This window comes from Cupressus sempervirens, chromosome 2 (assembly GCF_028749045.1).
Source record: "Cupressus sempervirens isolate cs-2001-9-10 chromosome 2, ASM2874904v1, whole genome shotgun sequence".
Lineage (NCBI taxonomy): Eukaryota > Viridiplantae > Streptophyta > Pinopsida > Cupressales > Cupressaceae > Cupressus > Cupressus sempervirens.
This window is the reverse complement of record NC_143119.1, coordinates 705,744,195-705,767,376: the sequence shown is the minus strand read 5'-3', so window position 1 is coordinate 705,767,376 and position 23,182 is coordinate 705,744,195. Positions and strand designations below refer to the sequence as shown.

Below are 23,182 nucleotides of genomic sequence, written 5' to 3'. Positions count from 1 at the left end.
ACAAATATATCCCCTATGTTAAGGAAAAGAATAGGATGCTAAGTTATCACTAGAGGTAAAAACGAACTATCAAATATCATAATACTTAATATAGCTATACCGATCAACAAGAATAGCAATTATATATAGAGGCAAAAAGATAATCCCTATCATCAGTCTATTGCCACATGAGAGACGGTCCAAGGAATGGAAATAATTGGTTGCAGGTTGAACATCATCGATTTGTTATTCTATCCATAAGTAACAATAATTACTATCACTACACACCGATGACACTATAGTGAACAGATAGCAACAATCGCAATAACAGTCTATAGTTAATAAATATTAATCGATGGTCAAAATCAGACATTTGTGTAATATTCCTTTCTAAAACAGTATTTAACAATAAATAATAATTACAACCAAATAATGGAACAGAGAACGCATCATAAATAGAGCATGAGATTGGAAACCAAGATATGGACAACACATCATTGGTTCATAAACATGTGACACTCAAAGATTAATAATACCAATGCTTGTAATCATCAAAGACTGTACAAAATTCAACACGTCATCAGTGGTGAAAGAATTGAGAATATCTGGGTATCAATTTTTCACAACAATTGCTAGGGAGAAGCTATTAAGGGTGGAAGATGCATAGAAGTTATAGTATGAATTAATAAATTAGAAATTGCTTTTCTTATAGACATGATATCTATTATATTCGTTAATTCCTTAACCACTCGCTAATATAATTAAAAAGATAAGGAGTTTGTGAAGAGAGTAGCGGAGTAATTCAACCACATGTCAAGAAGATCTCAACATGGGTAAAAACCTTGAGGGAGCCTTAAGATCTCAAGTATATTGTGTTTGCACCTTGGTCACAATAATTCTACCATGCTTCTTAAGGTAAGTGATTAGGAGAGAAGGAATCAAGTCTTAACTATGTATTGTAACTTAGTGACTGTTTCTTAATATGATGTAAATGTACCATGATTAATGTTAATCACTGGGAACATTACAGAGACTATGTTCAATTTTATATTTCAAGCATAATCTAAACCCTAATTGGGAATTTCTCGGCAAATTAAGGTCCTTGACTCCTTGTTGAGGACATAACAATCTAGCAATCCATTAACACAAAGTACTAGAATTGACTAATAACTAGTCATTCTTATCAAGATTTTTAGTTGACTATTGGATTGATCTTTTTAAAAATTGATATAAATTCATCTATCTCCCAAGCCACGTGATCATAAGAGAAAACAAGGACAGTGATCTATCATGATAAGGATTTGAAAATATATTTAATATTTATATTGAATAAGATCATATCCTTGCATCCCAATACGTATAAGTCTCATGAATTAAGTTCTCTAAGATCAAAGTATTACACAATAAGAAATCCTATAGACCCTTTGACCAAAACAAAAAGTTCATAATTATAATCATTAGATTGTGAAGATAGAAGAAATCTTAGAAGGAATCTTAGAAGGGACATTACAAATGATTTGAATAAATATGAAAGTATTACAATGAGATGTGTAGAATGGAAATACTAAGTTCACAGAATAATAAAGATATGTATACAAAGCAAAACATAGAATGTACCTTAATACCGCAATACCAAATTGGCGAGGAAATGACTTACTTTATTCATACCAAAACATCCCGAGTACATTAACAATATTCCAAGTACTTAAAGAAGGGTCGGTTAGTTGGGAAAACCAACTGACACATTCCCTCGCCTCCTAACTACCCAGCCCGCTCAAGCTTTAACAAGCATTAAGTACAATATTACTTTATTCTCTACTATATCTATCCCTCCACAAAGAAAAGTCGTCTTCCAAAAGACTATTGAACAACTAAAACAAAGAAACTTGATTTTAAGAAGAGGGTTGGGAAGACATCCCTGTACTTGGCGCTCCCCGGAGCCATTGTAGGTCACGTTCAGCTGTCTTTTGTTTTGCCCAAACTCCCTGTAGTACCCTCAAGGCGTCCATCTTCTTTGCCTCTACTATGGTGATCTTGTTTTCCAAGTCAATTTTATCTATTCTCCAGGCCTCCTCCATGGAAACTTTCTCTACCTTCCACTGATCTTGAAGAGTTTGCCTTTCTAGCTCCCATTCCTTAGCCAAGCTTTTTCCACGCTAAAGTTCCAAGAATGTCCCCCTAAAGGCAACTTCCATAGCTACAATGGTCTCCATGAGAGGCAAGTATTCCTGATCACAAGGAATGATGGATCTTTTTGTCCAAGTAGCGGTCATGTTTTCCAGTGAATATCCACTCTCTTGTAACAGTTCCCAATCTATATGGCAACCTGTCTACATAAATGTATCCAATGCTTTTGTTGCTATTATGACAACTTCTAAATTCTGAGACCTGGCCTATTGCATGAGCTCCCTGGTAGAATGCTCCATGGCGTGCAACTCGGTGAGAAATAACTCTGCCTTGGCCATAAATGAGAAAGTATCGAAGGGCTCCACTCTCTCGCTCTATATCTCTACCGGATCCTCATTAACTACTGGTAGAGGGGAAGACACGGTCCCTTCTTCCTCAAGTAATCTGTCGGCCTCCTCCAAGACTGTATCCGCCATTTCATCATACTCTCCATAATGTGGATCTTTCCCTGCTAGTTATCCACTGCCCTTGCCCTTGTCGATCGAACTACGAGAGTAACTGGGTGGACTACTTCTGGGCCTAAAGGTGTTTGCAACCCAACCTTGTGTGCACACCTTGTCTAGCATATCAAGTTTATCACTTTAGTGCGGTTGTGTTGCTCTTGGGGGATTAGTTGCGCCATCCTCGAGAGGGATAATCTAGAAGCCCCCCATTGCAGAAGTTGTTGTCTGTTGCCAACCCCTTCTACGGCCCTCTCCTAGGTTTGCCCTACTCTTGGAGTAACTCCTTCGAGACCACCAGTCAAGCTCTGGTCATGGTAAATCTCTAGAGATTCTGATACTCCTATTGGAAGTGGCCCCTCCACGAGAGGTAAGAAGGCAACTTTCCGTGGGGTTCCTTGTGGGTGACTTAGGCAAATTTTCGTCTCCTAGGAGTCTGAGGAAGATGAATCTGTTTCACTTGCATCCTCTTCGAAAAACTCTTCCTCATCCTCATCCTCTTCCTAATTGCCAACCTCTGCCTCCTACTGCTCTTCAACCACAATCGCTTGTTTTGGTTTCCTTTTCCGTGATTCGCCAATATAAGATCCTACACTCATGGTGTCCATATGGAGCCAATATGTCATAGCTGGCTTGTAGGGTTTCGCCTTGTTGGCTGGTATCACTGTCCCTCGATGCTCATCGCTCACCTAGGTCCGTACTGCTTCCAAAAATAAAGTCACGGCATGGTGGGGCATGTAAAAGGCTTTGTGTTTTAATTCCATGAACTCCTGAAGCCTGTCTAAAAGAAATTGTGCCCAGTTATACACCTGCCCTTTATACAATACGTCAACCACAAGCAACATCCAAAGAGCAATGTCAGAAGTGCGGCTGCCGACTGTGAGTTTACTTTTCACCAAGTCCACAATCCATCGCCATTCATCATTGGCAATGAAAATTTTCTTGAGACCTCGATTGTTTTTCAGAATTCCTTCCCATTCCTTACTTGTGAGGTCCCCTCTGCACATCAGCCTCAACCATTTCTTCTTTTCCTCTACGGGCATTAGGATTTTTTCCATTTCCTGCCCTCTGTTGGGAATTTTGAAAACCTTATTTATTTCTTTGGCTGAATAACAAACTGTCACCAGATGCTGGAAATACTGGACTGCAGATTTATGGCATGATCTATCATAACCTGTAACCAAATTCCATAATATAGGTTCAAATTCCTTTAAATCAAATATTGGCATGAAGATTATTTTATCTACCTTAGCTATGCACAACGCCTTTTTTAGGGGATGACCATCTTCCGTTTTCTCCCACTAGGTCCTGCATTCGCTTCCCATCACACTTTCAAATGTGATATTCTCCGCAGTGATCTTTTGTGTCATTTTACTCTTGTCCTTTGTCATCTTCCTTACCTCCTATGCTTTTAGTGTCGGTGTTTTTCTCTTTTTCAAATCAATGATGTACCCTCTGCTCGAGTTTCCTATGCTTAATTTGACCATTTTGTGGTGGTGTCGTAATCCCAAATGCATTTGAAGTGGCTCTATGCTCCAACTACTCCAACCGTTTCTTCCTACCGTGTCGACAATATGTGTTTTTACTCATCAGAATTACACCCTTGCTAGTATGGCAACCACAATTTGTCCTTCCCTCGAAAATGTCTGTCTACATATGGCCTTGTACCGCTAGGAAGGTACAGTAATAGTCGTACAATTATGCTTGTACGGCACTGTGTTTTTCCGTACAGCAAGCTACTCCTTTTGTACCCTTAGTTTGGCAACACATACGGCAGTATTTCCGCTGTGCCTGTATGGCCCCTGTCACTCTTTGTACAGGTCTTGTTTCTCTGGTGCCTCGTACAATACTCCCTCATACAGCCCTTTTCGCCTCTTGTACAATGCTCTCTCGTATAGCCTCCCCTGTCTCTTGTCTAGGTTTGTCCTTTTGTACTACCCTTGTTCCTCTTTTGCCTCGTACAATACTGACCTTTACTTCTCTGCCCTCTCGTACGGCCTTTATTGTTCTCCCCTCGCTGGCTCCGTCCGTACCGACTCCTTTGGTACAACTATTAGCTTCCCTCCATACGGTTATGGTTGCATAGGCTGCAAGGGTGTGTACAGCCTTTAACTCACCTCCTTCAATATGTGTTGATATGGCTTTATAAGACTAAGGGTGGAAATTTATTCGTTCTTGGTCACTTACTCCTTCCGTACTTATGAAATAACTAGGGACCAGCTTTTTCCTTTGTTCATATGTTTTTAATTTTAGACCTATTGACAAGGTCTTTCACCGATTTATTATCTAGACTAGATAACTTGATTGCCCCATTTTCTTTTACTTTTGATATTCTAAATGGTCCTAACCATCGGACTTTAAATTTTCCTAGCTTTATTTCACTTTTTCCATTATACCTGAATACAAGTCGTCCTTGTTTAAAATCCATCTTTTTTAAAGTGTTTGTCATGCCAAAATTTTCACCTTTGCTAGGCCACCTCCGTAGTCCATTGCGCAAGTGTCCTCCTTTCATCCAATTTTACTAAAGTGTATAGTCTTTCCTTAAGACTCTCCTCATCGCCCAATTTGTTTTGAACTGCTACTCGTACACTTGGTACTATATGTTCCATTGGCATCACTGCTTCATGTCCGTACATTAGATGAAATAGAGTGTGTCCAGTGGTGGCCTTATAAGTAGTTTTGTACGCCAATACCACAGCTGGAATCCGTTCTTCCCAATCTTGCCCTTCCACTCCACAAGTTTTGTATAGAATTGTTACTATTACTTTATTTGTGGCCTCTACTTGGCCATTTGCCCTTGGGTAATAGGGACTAGAAAAAGAACGAAAAATTTTATACTCACTTGTCATCATCCTGGTGGTGTGATTAACAAAGTGTACCCCTCTATCACTCGTTAACTGGAGTGGAATCCCAAATCTCGTTACTATTTGTTCATACAAAAATTTGGTCGTACAAAGAGCAGTAATATCTGGAAGGGCCTGCACTTCTGCCCATTTTGTCAAGTACTTTGTTGCCACCACTATGTACTTACACCGATGGGTTTTGCTTATAGGTAGGGGTCCTACAAAGTCTAGTCTCCACCGTTCGAATAATTCTTGTGGTTGGGACAGAAATAGTGGGATTAAGTCCCTTTTGAGGGGTTTGCCTGCTCTCTGACAAGTGTCACAGCTCAACACCCATTCATTCACATCAGCATACAATGTCGACCACCAAAGTCCCGCCAATAGCACCTTTCTTGTAGTAGTATCAGGTCTCATGTGACCTCCTGCCAATCCTTCATGGGATTCCTTTAGAACTCCTGGGATTTCTTCCTCCATAACGCATCTCCTCAGTATTCCATCAGTCCCAGTTTGTACAATAATCCTTCAATTAACTGGGATGTGCTACTTTTTAGGGCAATTTTTTTCCTCTGGGCTGCCGACATTTCTCTTGGAAAGGTCATTGTTGATAAGTATTGTCCAATCTTTTCGTACCACTAAGGTAACACAACAATCTAGAATAGGTGTGCATCTGGAAAATCCTCATTCACTCCACTACCCGAGGTTTCTTCTAACTTGATTCTTGATAATTGATCAGCAATCACATGAGTTTTTCCTAATTGGACTATGATTTTGAAGGTAAACTCTTGTAGCAAAATTAGCCATCTACTTACTCTTCCTTGAATCATCAGCTTGTTTACTAAATACATTAGTGTTTGGCGATCAACAAAAAATGTAAAGGATGTAGCTAGTAAGTAATGTCTAAATTTTTGCACTACATAAACCATACCTAATGCTTCCCTTTCGTTGGTACTGTAGTTACGATCTTCTTTCGATAGAAGCCTGCTTGCAAAATACACTGGGTGATCAAGTCCTTCCTTCCCAATTTGTGCCAAACCGACACCTGTTGCATAATCGGATGCATCTACATGGACACGAAACTCTTTGTTGGAGTCAGGGTATATGAGGATAAGGGCCCCAACTAGTCTCTTCTTTAATTATTGGAAGGTATCCTCATGTTCTTCCTTCCACCCAAACCGTTCTCATTTCTTGGTTAATTTTTCCAAGGGCAGTGACACTTCCACAAATCCTTTTATAAACCTTCTATAGTATCCCACATGGCCCAAAAAGGATTTGACGCCTATTACGTCAAACGAAGCTTCCATTTCCAAAATAACCTTAATTTTGTCAAGATCTGTCTTCGATCCTTCTTTGCAAATGATATGTCCAAGAAGTCTATCGTGTGGAACCATAAACCTGCATTTTTTCGGATTGAGAGCTAGCCTTGCTCTTCGACATTTCTCCATGCATTCCCCAATAATTTTGAGGTGGTGCTCCTTCCCACTATAAACCGACCAGTCATCCAAGAAGGCTTTGAAATTTCCCACTGACATACCACTGAAGATGTGTAGTATGATCCTATAGAACATGGTTGGTGCATTACATAGCCCAAAGGGCATCCTATTATAGGCATACACCCCATCTTCAACCACAAATGTAGTTTTTAGATTATCTTCCTCGACAATGCTAATCTAATTGTACCCTGAGAATCTGTCAATGAAGGAATACATCTCATGGCCGGCTACCTCCTCCAAAATGCTATCAGTAAATGGAATAGGGAATGGGTCCTTTACAGTCACCGCATTCAAACATTTGAAATCCATACATATCCGAATTTGGGTGCCATCCTTCTTTAATAATATGACTATAGGAGATACCCATTCACTTGTTTGTACTTTGAATATTATCCTTACTTCCAACATCTTTGTGATTTCTTCCTCGACCCTTGCTACATAGTTCTTATTCATTTTGTAAGGTCGTTTTCGTACTGGTCTTGCTCCAAGTACCAATGGAATCTGATGGACACACAGCTCTGGGGGTACTCCTTTCAAGTCCTTGTATGTCCAAGCAAAGACGTCCTTATACTCCAGAAAGATTCTAAAAGTTGTTGCCTTTAGCACTGGGTCCCAATCATCCCCTATCAAAATCTCTTTGAGTTGATCCTCTTCCTCGAGGTTTAAAGTATGGAGTTTGGCCTCCTTGTATTCCAACTCTTTCTCAAAGATGTGTGTAGGTGTCCTGTTAAGGGTTGTCGCACCTTCCTTGTACTCCATCTGGATATCTTTCTTCCAATTCAAATTCTTAGATTTGCAACATCTTACATTCTGCATGGAAAACTTCATAGTCTCCCATCTGCCAGTAGAATAATCCATTAAGGGAACTTGTTTCGTCTTCTCAACATTCCCCCAACCTGAGCACTCCTTCCTCGTCTGGTTCCATCCCTTCATAATCTTCCCCCTCCGAGTCTGATGCCATGTCCTAACTTACTGACTGGTTCTTGAGGTCTATGATGTACTTTCTTCCTTCTGATTCAATAGATAGAGTGTTCCATTTCCAATTATGGGTGACTTTTGCTGTAACCAACCGTCCTCTTCCTAATAAAGCATCGTACCCTTTTTTCTCTAAAGTAATAACCACAAAATCAAGGAAAAATTGTTAAGTACCGACTATGACTTTTTTTCCTATCAGGGTTCCTATAGTCTTGATTCCATGTTGGTCCACCCCCACTAGTTAAAATGTAGGTGGCCAAAGTGTGGGTTTTCCTATTGCCTTCCAAGTTTCTTCAAATAAAACATTTACGTCGGAACCTCCATCAACAATAGTATTTGAAAGTTTGCACCCTAATATCTCTATTTCTACTATGGTTGGTGCTCTCCCTGTTCCTATAGTGAATAGGGTATTGTTTTGTGTTCATACTTCTCCTTCCTTCTCTTTTTTAGAAGTTACCCCTCTTAGGCTTGCTCCCTGTGTTAATGGTACCTGTAACTGGGGTAATGTTTCCAATAAATCAGCGATTTTCACTGGGATGGTGGTTTCCAAAACTTGCCTCACAACATTCAATACACTCCCATCCGAAGTAGGTTTATCTAGCCTTGTCTTCCCTTCCTCTCCCATGCTATCTTGAATGTCCTTCTTTGCTTCCTAAAATCTTTCCTTCTCCGTAGCAGCATCTGGATAGGCTAGTTTTCTGGCTTGCATCCTCGTAACGGTAAGGATTTCACTTTCTAGTTCTTCAATGTCTAACATATTTACCCCCTTCTGTCTGGGGCAATTCCCATCTTCATGATTGCCTGGCCCACACCATTTATACAACATTCCTCCATTATATCCTTCATTTTGGCAATCTCGTGCAAAATGTCCCTATTCATTCCACCTCCTACATTGGATCATAGGTCTCCACTTAGAATCATACTGGATTGCCTGCCGGTGTGTGTTGTTATTGCTATTATTATTTCTTCCTCTTCTGTTATTTTTGTATCCTCCTAGTGAGGTTTCTGTATTTGTATTCTTTGGAGGGGTGGAGGATGCTGTAGATTGCTCTCCTTGGGTAAAGAATACTTGAGCGCTCTGTGTTTTTAGATTGTAGGGATAGTCTTTAATTGCATGTCCCAATACCTGACAAATCTCACAAAATGCTTTCTTTGGACATGCTCCTTTTCTATGGCCTTCTTTTTCACAATCGATGCACTAGAGCTCTCTCCTTTTTTTCTTCCTTACTCTCGGTTACCTCCTTCATTAATCACCTCAAGCCTTTTCTTAGGGCTTGGACGGTTTTGGATTCCTCTTCACTTTCTTCTAAACTTTCACTCGCGCTTCCATGCCTTCTTGCCTTGGAAGTTTTGCTCTCGCTTCTATGTCCATTGTGCGAGTACACACATCCACGAAGGTTGATGGTGGGACTATTTCATCTTTTTCCTAATGGATGGTATCAGTCCTTCAATGAACCATCTTTTTTTTAGCCCATCTGCAGGCTTGTTGTCAAGTTTCCCTATTAGCTCTTTTAGCCTTCTGTTGTAGGCTTTGACGAATTCACTCTTTCCTTGCCTTGTGTTATAAATCTCCCTCACTATTTCATCATCGTCCCTCAAGAGTCTAAATTCTTTTTCAAAGGTTGTGCGGATATTATTCCATGTGTTTTTCTTCCCTGCCTCTAAATCTATATACCAGTCAATGGCTATACCTCTTAGTGTGGCAAGAAAAGCTTTTAGCCACTCATCTATATTATTCTCTCTGTTAGCTTGCCATATGGTTATGCATGTTTTTACAGTGGCGTATGGGGTCCTCTGAACCGTCCCTTGTAAACCTAGGCAATTTTTGTTTATCTATTGCCATTATGTTGGCCTTTTTCCCTCCTAGTGGAATACCCTCTCCCAATGGAACACTTCCTCCAGATGGAATACTCCTTCCCAATGGAACACTTCTCTAGATGGAACACTTCCTCTAGAAGGAACTCTCCCTCCTGATGGAACAATTCCTCCTGACTGGAAATTCCCTCTCGATGAACTTGATTCTTGATTGCTAGAGGTATCCTCTTCTCCAGGACTTTGCTCCTATCGCAATTCTCTCCGTGCAAGTGTCTCTGGGTTTCTACACCCTAACTTTCTTCCTGGTGCCTCCGAGATGGCCAAATTGGCTATTCCTTCGATTGTATGCTCAATCAACCCTCTTGGATTCTGGCGGGATCCCCTTGTCCTCAATTTCGACGTCTCTCCTCTTGTTGTTGATGTAGTGTCCTCAAGGCGACGTCCTCAGTTTCTTCCCCTGGTATCTGCCTCAGAAATTTGTTTGAGATCAAGGGCATGAATTGGTTTAGTGTTTTTTTCCCTTCTTCAGATTATCACATTCCTCCAAGTTGCGTTCCCTTGTCCGCCTTTCAGAGAACTGTTGGAGTACTTGTTGCCTCCTTTGTTCTCTTTCTGTCTCGACTCTTTCCTCCTCCACACGTAACAAGTTGCGTGCCAGCAAGAAAGGAATCTGTCCCAATAGATCGTACACCACTGGTGGCCCTGAAAGCTCGTTGTGTACCGTACCTTCAGGAACCGTTCTTTCACGGGCTTCCCTTTGTACATACTAATCGACTGCAACTTCCCAGGCCGTCACCAAATCGCATGTCAACTGATCTTCTCTAGTTATTTCCTTCTCTTCTGCATCACTATTTGTTACTTGTATACGTAGTAGAAAGGGCCTTCCCATTACTCCATCTTGTCTTGCCAACGACCTCCAAGTTTGGACTTAGGCAACGGCGCCAAAATGTAGAATAGAAATACTACTCAAGTTCACAGAATAATAAAGATATGTATACAAAGCAAAACATAGAATGTACCTTAATACTGCAATGCCAAATCGGCAAGGAAATGATTTACTTTATTCATACCAAAACATTCTGAGTACATTGACAATATTCCAAGTACTTATAGAAGGGTCAGTTGGTTGGGAAAACCAACCAATGCATTCCCTCACCTCCTAACTACCCAGCCCGCTCAAGCATTAACAAGCGCTAAGTACAATATTACTTATTCTCTAATACAAGATGCCTTTCTTATAAGACAAGGTACAGTGTAGTACGAACAACGAGCATGACAAAAATATTAAATAAGTTAGTTATAATTCAATTAAATTATTTATTATTACTAACTTGCATTAGAATGGAAAAAATGCAACCTAATTCATCACATGAATATGCAAGTCCTCTAAAAACTCATAATAAATGCTTCCTACGCTGGAGATTTTTTATCAATAATGTTTTAAGCCAAATCACCATTGAAATCACTATTCTTGTGTGGAAAACTTTGGAATTGAATATAGATTGTTCATCATTGCAGGCTTTGTATTGTAGTCATCCATTATGTAACTGTTATATCCCTGCACGCAATTCTCAATTGTTTCATTTTAGAAATCATTTCTTAAATGTCCCATTAACTTATTGCATATGCTCTATTTCTGGAGTCTACTTTTAGGAAGAAAGTCTACCTGTTTCAGCTATCATAAGTTAGGCTGTTAATCATGAACGTAAAATACAAAATGCTGGTCATATAAATATGGAAAGCTGTCACAGCCTTGTTCTCATCACTGAGAAGCGAATATATAGGGAAACTGTAGTTTGTATACATTGTATGCCAAAAACCTGAAGAATATTTTACACATATCATCAAAAACTGTAACTATTACAACTTGGAATTCTATGGTTCTGAATTTTAGTTCAGTTTAATGTTACACGAGATTTACCGTTAGAAATTGGAGAACAAATTTTGCCTTGCTCACTGTTCCATTATGTGTTCTACCAAAAGGTAAAAATAAAATGCTAAACACATACACTACGTTTTACTTTTGGGAATTATGTACCAGTGGGAAAATGTTGGAGTTTAAGAATGGTGACGACCCAACAAGCAGAAAAGTAGATACTCAAATTTGATCTTGCAATTCATGTCATAATTTTATTTTCCAAATGGTTAACACCAATGGGGAACTGGCATTTGGCCATCAATTTTTTGGGTCTGGAGTAGATTTAGGAAAACCTAATCTGATCTAGACAAATTGCAACCACTGAGGTCACAAAAATTATTATAACAACCTCGTGGACTTTTAATCTCATCAATATCGTTTATGTTTTAAGTGGCCAACTCATGTGCTTGATCTTTACAATTTTTTGCTGACCTACAAATGATGTATTCTATTTCCACAAAAGGTAAATAATTGATATAAAAACTTACCTGTCTCATTAAAACATTGCTTTGCTCTCGGATGAAACCAACAGGCTGACATAAAAAGATAATAGGCCAAGTCAGTTTGGTCCTGTAATAATTGTCAGACTTGTAAAATAAACATATACTGGACCACATATTCCGAATTGGATGTCAAAGCACCTAATTTCAATTATTTACAAAATTATTTAACCAATTGACAATAATTTCATATAAAAATTGTATACAGTTTGAGAGTAGCTGGGATCCACAATAGCATATCGATTCTCCTGCACATCAAACAAACCAAGTTATATCTTGCTTCTTTAAACAGATTATTAATGAAAAGAAGAACATTATTTTTGTATGCACAAGTGACCAAAGTAGATCAAAGACACTCAAAAGTTATCAACTGAACTGAAAAGTACAATACTAAAAGAACAATAATAGCTGAAAAGAGTAGCTGAATAGACACTAGAGGAATGTAAGAAAAAGTAGAGGAAAAGAGCCCATGTAGGTAAACTCTAGCTATTATACAGAAGTAATTTCAGGGGATGAGGCTTAAATGACTCAATCAAAACAAAGAGCGAGGACTAAAGCAGTTATAATTTAATCTTTCATTAGATTTTATGTCAGGTCCTAGGCTATCCTAAAACTTCTTATTTCTCCAAATTCGGTGACTCTAAGTTGTGAGCTGATTTGTATCTGTTACAACCTATAACCAAAAGAAAGATGACATCTTCATCTTCTATAAGATAGAAATGTCTCCCATGTAAGAAAATATTGGACTTCACCCTGTAATTCCTACTCCAATTTTACATTCCTCTTGCAAGGAAGTATACGAGTTACAAAACATAGTAGCAATACAACAGTGAAAACACGTGATTAACCATGGTTAATCAAGGCTGGGGCCATGCCATCTTAAACAGGCCTGCTCATTTTTTCACCATCCTCGATTTTTTAGTCAAAACCCACACTTTTAACGTTTATGAAAAACCAGGAAAAACACTCATTTACTGAATAACCTGTAGGTTTTTTGTAAGTTTTTCAAACAATCAGCTGTCTTTTCTTTTAAACCTAATCATTGAACAAATTCTATAGTTATGTTGTAAGTTCATTTCTTTTTTTGTGCAAAATATTTGCAAACAAACAACAATAAGAGCTAGTTTTTCCATATTTTTACAAATATTCTATCATTTTTTAGATTTCCCATATTTTGCTTGTCTTAAACCCAAGTAACTGAATGACACTTACACATACAATTTGTCTTGTCACTGCTTTGTAAACAGAATGCTATTGTCATTAAGAAAGTAATCCCTATGATTTACCCTTGTAAGGAATGTGAGAGTTGAATCTGTTACCCTCGTATCACTTGACTACATATGGTGGCCTCTTTCTTTTTGGTTGAGCCATCATCTTTTCTTCTTCATGAGGCACAAATCCCTACAAGCAAGAGAGTCTAGAGTTCTCAAATCCCCATGGTGATTGTATCTTTCTTCTTTCTTCCAACTCACCAACAAACAAAGCATTATTAAACCCCCTTTGGATGCCATACTTCACATATCAAAGTTGATAGATCAGCTGGGCGCTTCTCTTTGCACACCATTACTACTAAAATTTACCAGCCTACTTGGTAGAAGGAGCTTGCTAGAGTACAATGCCTTGCGAAAAATTGTAAGAACTAACTCTAGAATTGACATAAGCATGCCTATTAAAGCTGCAAGCACTTGTTATTAATCAGCAACCTCCTATAGCAGACGAAAGACATTTTCATAAGTTTTCCAGGTCCAAACCTTAGACTTGGATGTTTTAAAACTGCTTTCCTTTGTTTGAGTACTGAAAGGCTTCCAAGGTGGTGCTAGTGAAGAGAACTTGACACTTCATCTTCTTTCAATGTTCCAATAAAAGCTCCAACTGCTACCAAAGTGGCATTGACCAAAAAGGTCTCATACTACCCACTGGATAATTGAAATTATCAAAAATGATAATTAATGCTCCTTAAGACTTGTTCCTTAATCCTCTCCAACTGTTTAATAACTGGTCATCAATACCTTCTCAAACTATCAAACTAAAACCCCACTGCCTTAGGACATGTGATGAATAGTTTAAAGAGGGCATAGGAGCTTCTTAAGGACTCATAATAAACATTTGCAATGATTTGTATTCATGTGTTCATAATGCATAAGGTTGATACTTTTTTTTTTGTTAGAGATTGTCTCGCATCACTTCATCGTTGATCTCATGCCTCTCATCTAAGTCACAGGATACGCTGAATTTCATCCATGAAGTTCGAATTTCAGCGAACTTTTTCCCTTTCCGAACATCATCCGAATATTATGATATTTAATATAATATTGTTTTTTATAATAATATTATTTTATTTGAAAATAATATTGAGCTATTCAGTTTAATTATTTAGCAAAGTCAAACTATTTTGACAATTTTGTGGATATATCACTTTATTTAAAAATAAAAAAATTCTATATGTTCAATTTAATTACAATTTTTCCGAAGTTTTACCCTTGTCGAGTTTCATCTGAATTTTATGATTGACAAGCTCAAATTTGAATTTGAACCTTGTGACTTAGCCTCTCGTGATACATTCTAGAAGTTGCTGATCTCCTATGTACGCTTTGTTGATTCCTCCAACTGACGCAGTAACTCCTAATCTATCAATAGAAAACTGGACTCAGTGGCCACCTAATGAGATTCTATCAAAAGACTGCAATCCCCTACTCTTCAGGCTCTACTAGACCTATGGCGCGACCCATACAATACTAGTGAAAACTTATGCAACTATAGACAGATATTGTAGTATAAGCAGATTTCCCAATGAAAACGTATCAAAGAAAGAATGATTTACCATGAATTTGGCTTTTCCCTTAGTATTTCGCCATTTATTTAGTAATTAGGAATGGAATCTAAACTAATACTAAACATAAGAACAGAAATTAAAACAGACTTTGAATAATGACTAGTATCTGAAGCTGCAATCAAGCCATACACAAATTAGTGCCTATCCTTGGCCACAGAGTCACATTTGAAACTGTAAAAGGAACCCAATCAACAAATTAAATTCAATCAATGGATCTTAGAGTGTTAATGTCTTACATTAACAAATCCCCTTATGTAATCACTAAGCTCTTCTTATAATCCCAGGACCCAGATAATGTAGTCAAAATCACAAAAATCTGCTCAAGATATTTAACTCTTCCTGAAAAAAGACCCATGAACAGACATTACAATCTCATTGAAAACTTAGATGACAAACTCAAATATCCTTGATATATTGAATATGTATGATTGTGAATACAGAACTTTGGAGACAGTTCAATGTTAATGCCATTCATGCATTAAAATATTATGGACATTTGCACGTGGAATCAAACATTTATAGCCTGCATATCCAATCTAAGACTCAAAAAACATAATTGCATTATTTACATGCTTGAAAAATAGAAATGCAGAACCCCTTACAATGAGAGAAGAAAGAATATAAAGGAGAGAAGGAAAAATCCAGATTGAATCTGCTGATGGCATTTCTCCCCACATTTAATGTCTGATCTTCAGAATATTCCTCATCCTTCCGTCTGCTGAAAAAAATCTGCCCAACACTTGATCTGCACTCTTGCTTTTTGTTGCAACAATACATTTGTCTTTAATTCATACCGTACCTGTTCTTTTTAGTGAAAACATATAAGACTTAAGAGAAAATAAAAAGCAAGTAGGCCCTCCCCTTCAAAATAGCTACATACTTGAACCTTATTTCTTTGTCTCACTAGTCTCTTCATGAAAGTATACCTCACTCGCAATTTATCACAGCATATTTTGATGTCATTCTCCCCTCTTAGAATTTGTTCACTTTCACCTAGGTGAAAAGAACAAAATTACTGCACAATTGTTTTCATTTTATAATGTCATCTCATTATTTATGTAAAACCACTTCACCATGAGTGAAAAACGTCATCCCATTCTGCAAACACCTCTCATTGTAACTCTGCAAATTTTACCCACTTCATCACTCTCGTGAAAATATTTTGGGCAAAATGAAATCTGCCCAAGACTTGATCTGCACTCTTGCTTTTTGTTGCAACAATACATTTGTCTTTATTTCATACCCTACCAGTTCTTTTTAGTGAAAACATATGAGACCTAAGAGAAAATAAAAAGCAAGTGGGCCCTCCCCTTCAAAATAGTTACATACTTGCACCTTATTTCTTCGTCTCACTAGCCTCTTTATGAAAGTATACCTCACTCTCAATTTATTGCACCATATTTTGACTTCATTCTCCCCTCTTAGAATTTTTTCAATTTCACCTAGGTGAAAAGAACAAAATTACTGCACTGTTGTTTTCATTTTACAATGTCATCTCATTATTTATGTAAAACCACTTCACCATGAGTGAAAAACATCATCCCATTCTGCAAAAACCTCTCATTGTAAGTCTGCAAATTTCACCCACTTTATCACTCTGGTGAAAATATTTTCAATGGGCAAAATGAAATCCACTTTTTTGCTAATAACTCTCCACAACGCTCATGTTTTTATCCACAGTGTATTATTTGAGAGAACATTTTCACTAGTGTGTGAAAAAACAACTTTACCTCAGATATAAAACCATTCACCCATTGTTGATAACCTAGTAGCACCCCTTTATACTTTCCCATTTCATTTATCCACCAAAATTTATCCCCCCTTTTCTCTATTTTCTGAGTCTGTCTTTTCCCACATTTCATCTTAAATGAAATGAATTTCATTTAAATGAACAATTATTTATGAAGAGCATTAGCCTAGCTCTTTTGATTTAATTATTTGCCCTGTTCAATCATGTATTGCCATCTTGGTGGGAATGGTCTTTTGCAACTTTGTTTTTGCAAGACAAAGTTCTCAGATGCATAAAATCATATTCTCAGAATGATCAAGATTTTACTGCAGCTTTGCTCATCACAATATATCCTGATATCTTTTTCAAAAGAGCCATTGATCCCTATCAAATCTGACTACCAACTCTTCATGTGCCTTTGCAACTGTATTTCACCATTATTTTTGTCCTTACCTTAATCTGATTTGAAGTTTCTGTTAGTGTTTTATAGCTTCGGGAGCTATTTTTTCTTAATTAAGGCAGGTTAGCCTTCTTGTTCTAAATAGAATTAAATACAACGCTTTCCAAGACAACTCAAGTGGTGCGTTGCTTCATTTCAAGACATTGAAGGGTCAAGACAATGAAGGATCAGGACAATGAACAGTCAAGAAAATGAAGGATCAAGACAAGTTTACAAAGAAGCTTATTCGAATTGTTAGATGATAGATGAAGAGACATATTTGCTTCAAGGAGATTGATATTTTATTTATTGTTTTTATATTCACATGAAGAGAAGAGACATATCTATTGTTGTATGAGACTTGTCCTGTATAGGGCCTGATTGTTGTATACAGAATTTTGCACTTCTTTATCTGATATATAAGAGATTATTACTGGGTTTTACTCACTCGAGAGAAGGGTTTTCCCAGTGTAAACATTGTGTTCATTGTCTTATATATTGCTTTTTCTGATTGCTTACATTTCTGTTCCTAAAAAAATAACAGTTTCCACTTTGGCCCACATTTGGGAGAATGCTAGCAAAGGTTGTGGAACTTGGATTTACAAAAGCCAAACAAATTTGTTTGAAGGTTCCTACAGCCATTCTTCAGCAAATCTATTCTCCTCAAACCTTGTAAACATTGGATGTCATGAAAATAGCATAGCACTTGGAGCACTCTAGTAGACAATTCAGCAGCATAACTCATAATTTCAGATTTTCTATAAATATTAAATTATATTAAAAAAAACGTTGACATGCCCAAGTACCCCTGTCCCCTATTTTGAAAAATTGCCATACTCATACCCTAAGAATCCAAGTACCCCCGTACCTATGCAACCTTGATATTACTATTTAAATCGTAGAAATGATTTATATAATAAAATATTAATATCAATCTTCAATATTCAACTGCAATTACATAAAGCAAGCAGATCCCTTGTGGGCCCGCCAAAAAAAATCGTGACGAATCAGTTAGACCCTGAAAATTTGCACACAAACACCTTGATATATTGGCAATTGCGGGCAACAACAGGTATTTCTTGGCAATCAACAGATCATGAATTATAACTCTCTGAAAATGGTTACCTAGAAAACATAACACAGTGAATGCAGAAAATACCAACAAACTGCATTTGGTTTGAGCTTAGCAAACATATCAAACAAAGTGAAAGTGTGCAGAATGCAAACCTTTGCAGACTACTCAAACCAAGTGCTTGAATATTTGACCAAAACAGATGATGGGAGGTTGTTACTTGTGACACGTGCTTAGTAATGACAAATGAACACAATTACAAATTTTGCATCACAATTACCGGGAATCAAATTATTCACTCTCAAAGTGGATAATTCAAACAAGTTTTTCAGGGGTGTCATGGTCAATCTTCACATCAAAACAACTTCAAAATTTCAAAGGTGCATACACGCTTGCAGAATGACTTCTTGAAACCTGCAACTTAACTCTCTACCATTTCACGCCAAGAGATTATCATGCTGTACCCTTCACTTCTAATTCATGACTCTTATCTCTCCATAATTGGTGAATATCCACTTTCTTGTCTATAATGCTTTGGTAATCTCATACTATAATTGCTGTCATTATGAAGTCTGCATTATCTCTAGTTAGGCAGTTGTCCACTAGACTGATTGAGCAAGGCAAAACCTTTTTCACTATCTTATGCATCCATGAGAGCCCTCCAAGACCTTTATGACAAATTCTATACATGTGTGACTGTATGGAGTGATCCTTGTGTAGATGTAGGCTTGTGGAGAAGTATAGAGGGGACTGTCTTTCAATTTGGAACTTCTTACACCATCTCTTATACTGCCCCCTACTGACTGTGACTAGCATCACAACTCACTGCCCTCTTAACTGTGATATTTTCCATGACTACCTATCACCGTCCCTTCACATGATATCCTCCTTTTATCAGCCAGTTCTAAGCAAAATTGGTCTAAGCAAATGCAGACAAACCAACATGGTAACAGTGCACATGCACTGCCCAACAAGAACCTACTAATATAGAATTTGTCGGCTCTGTTTACTATAATTTCAATCATGCTAGTAAATAAGCTAAAAAATTATTATCTCATTCAATCTGCCCAATAGAATTATCTCTTCTGTAGAAACATTCTTCAATTAATCACATGATAATTGAGTACATATGGACTGCAAGACATGTAAATTGCCAAGGAAGAGCCTGAACCTTTTGCTATTGAATGATACCAGAAGATCTAATACCAAGGGCTGCTGTCCATTCTTGTGAAGATTGTTCTTAATCCTTTGAAAGGATCCTAGTTTATGCTTTGTCATCAGCAAAGAGACCTTTGCCCTTACTGTCTTTTGGTCTTCCTCTTCATACCCTTGTCATATGCTTTCCTTAAACCTTATTAACATGATACTCCCTACTGACAAGTTGAATGTTGCAGATTGCAACTTTTGATACATAAATTTGCTACAGGCTTTACCTTCACAAAAAGACTCTAGTTTTTCTGCCATATGATACCCTTTCAAAATCGATTCACTATGCTGGAATCCAGCTTCTTTTGAAGCTCTGATAAGAGTTGCCTCTTTTGGAAACTGCATGTTACACTCTTGGCTGTATGTCTCATAAGCAAGTTCCATGGTTCCAGGATCAACAATTGTGTGCCGAACCTATATTGAAACCCTATTGTAGTGGCCAGTAACTTACTAGCCACTGTGTGACCTAAAAACTTACCAAACAACATCTGGACCAACTTCCTCCCACCACATTAGGATATTCCAAAGTACCCTTCTCTATGAATGTAAGGACACTCCTATTAAATATAAAATAATAGATCCCAATTTAGTTTATGATTAAATTCTTAGCATATAAATCTATAACTACTCTTTTTGTCTTCAAACATTAGCTGTTGGGTGCTCAGGAGTTACAATTTGCTTTCTAATAGAAGGTCCAAACGGGACAAATTTGATTCAGCCAATTCCGGCTCTTCTATCTTGGGCATAAGGTGGTCTTCTGAACCATTCCTCTATATGATCAGGATATGATCTCATATTGTCCTTGTGGCCATAAGGACAAGTAATAAAACAATGCTCTAATTAGAAGCTTGTAGACTCTCATCGGGACCAATACAGGTCCTAAGTCCCTTGCAAGAGATGTCAAGCGTTGCCCAAATGTTGTACCAAGGATCTCCACAAGGTATATGGATATTTATAGATCTGCACCCTTCCTTCGATTTCGGGCTTGCGGCCAAATGCTAAACCCTCAAGAAATTTCTAAAGACTTGTACCCCCTCTCAGTTTTCAAGCATCCAGCCAAGTACAAATACCTTCTTGAGTATCAATTCATTTGAAATATACATTCTATTTATTCTATTCAGATATACTTTATATTTTGTTCTACTAGATAACATAGTTGCAAGAGCCAAGTTGAAGAGAGAACAAGGAGAGGATGCAGAAAGAAGTTAAAGGTGGCACTTTTATAGCATGTTGTACACTTTACCTATATCATGTTCATAGTATTGCCAATAAACAAATATGGAGACTCTAATACTCCCAACCTTGAGAGATATATGAGTTCATCAATTGAATGCTCAACTAAATGAAAGTTGTCATTTAACAACTCGATCCCATCTTGCAATTCTACAAAAAGTATATTCCACCCATTATTCAATGAAGCTTCAAGAAGCACAACACTCTCTCGCAGATGGCTGCCAGTGCATTGAACTCAATGTAGTATATGTAGACTCTGTTTTCTTTTTTTATTTATTAAACCAAAACAATGCCAAGAAACAAAGAACAATCTACAAAATCAATATATTAACAAAGAAAGCCCTAACAATAATCTTATGGCTGTATTTTATTGATGAATTATTAAAATCTGCTAGAATATATCAATAGAGTACTATTTAAAAAATAAGGATGGTAATACCGATAGAATAATGAAAATGTGGAAGTAATGAGAACCTGAGCACTTAGTGGAAGATCTTTCCCAAATCAAAAATTGTCGCTATTCTATAATCCTAGTACAAACACACCAAGAACTAATTTACAAATAGAAAAGGCAATGCTTTATTTCTATGTGATCCCTAGATTAGCTTTCCCAAAAGAAACCAAGAGGAATCTCCACTCTAATGTTTATATCCATGGGTTTTCATCCCTAAATTGGTAGATGAGTGTTGCTTAATGAAAAAATTATAGAATATATGTCAACAAGATGGGTGGCCTCAAATTTTTCATTAACATGCTCTAAACCCAAAGTACCTGTCCTAAGTGTGACTAATAAAGATATACTTGTTTTGTATAATGTTGCTATTACTTGATATTCAAGTACCGCATAACATGGTGCCAATGTGATAACATTAAATTGCCCAAGTAGCCAATAAACAATGGTACCTCATCAATCATATCTTGGGAACTACAAACCAAAAAAAACATGAGATAAAGCATTATGAAACCATGACTCACAACCAATTCCAATGAGAGATTGCATAACTTGGTCTTGTCCCCATTAGCCCTCCATTCACCCTAAGAAACAAGAATAAGTTTACCCAAGGCACTTAAAATTCTCCAAGGCCCTGAACCCTGGTTTAATCCACCCTTAGAAAAGCGTAGGTGTTCATCCAGCCCTTTTCTATTCTCTTGAAGGTCTTTGACCTCGGAGATCCAGCTTATCACAAAGCATCATATCAATTCATCATGCTAAACTAAAGCCCGTCAACCTCCTTCTAAAGACTTCTAGCCAGTATCTAGAAGACTAGGACATGGCCCACATTTAAAATTTTCAAGTCCATATTTAATAATTGTAACTGCTGGATAAAATTATTTAATGAAGTGACTGTTTTAATAATTCACTATTTTTATATGGTTTTTATCAAATTAATCAATTAAAAGTCATCCTTTTGAAATAATATTGAAATTTGGACAACTTGATAAACTAATTTAATTCACTTTACCAAAATTTGGGCACATTACAAAGTCCTAGTAGACTTTTGCCCATACATGATGTCGAGATGAAAGAGGAGCCTCATGAAGGCCATTAAGCAGATATACAATAGAAAGGAAACCAAATTGATTTGAGACACGAGGACCAAATTTTCCAAAATCTAGGGCAATGTGAGATTGAAAAACGTGGATGGGGGGACTTTGATCCAAGAAACAAAGAAGTTGGCGCTAGTTGATAGTTGTATGGACCACTGTCACTAATAATTAAATTCATAACACAGATCAGCGGTCACTCTACTACTAAGAGGAATTCAATGACATGCAACTTCATTCACTCTATTAATGGAAATCAACCTGTAGGAGTATCTCATAGATTTTAAGACCATCAAGTACTACAAGAGTCTAGCAACATGGTGTGATGAAGAACTTGACAGGTCAATTCAAATATATGAGGATCAAGTTGTGCATACAATGTTGGCCAGGAACCAATTGCAAGATCTAGTTGAAAAAGATAATTCCAGCAATGAGTATTCAGTAACAGTTGCACCACACAAGATTGCCCATCACATTTTGCAAATATTACTTTGTGGTATTGTACTTTTAGTAATTGTTATCTTGAATTAAAATAATATAAATATTTTCTACAAGTTTGTAGCATTGATCATCAGAATGATTAATTCACATTTTCAAACTTCGTATAAATTTCAGCTTTTTTTACTCATCATGTTTATTTTAATAATACATTGCAGTTTTTTTACAAGTTCTCTGTAATTAACTTTTCAAATATTGATTTCTATAAATTATTTTAACAGTTACCCCACCCACCTCTCCAAAATCAAGGAAAGAAAATGCCGTCACTGAAATTTGTTTGCAACTTTGATTGTCACACAATAGCATTGCCTAGCACATTTAAGACCTCCAGAGATACAATTTTATATAGCACAAGTTCAAAAAACCATCTCCTAGGGAAACATTTACTTCACTCACAAATTAACAATTGCACACCTAATTAATAAACAGAGGTTTTGGTTGTACATTTAATAAGTTCACATTAAATCTGCATTACTGGGA

The 23,182-nt window shown here is 37.2% G+C and overlaps 1 protein-coding gene across 5 annotated transcripts in view; it reads right to left on the bottom strand.

The window, feature by feature from the left end:
• LOC149575327 (scramblase-like protein) overlaps positions 1-23,182 on the bottom strand; it is a 122,337-nt gene that overhangs the window by 57,136 nt on the left and 42,019 nt on the right. For all 5 annotated transcript variants that reach the window (XM_089815102.1, XM_089815103.1, XM_089815099.1 and 2 more), the window contains exons 4-5: positions 12,354-12,395; positions 12,136-12,180 (exon numbers count right to left, since the gene is read on the bottom strand). In XM_089815102.1, coding sequence (XP_089671228.1) covers positions 12,136-12,180; positions 12,354-12,395 — 87 coding nt within the window. The remainder of the gene's footprint in view (positions 1-12,135; positions 12,181-12,353; positions 12,396-23,182) is intronic.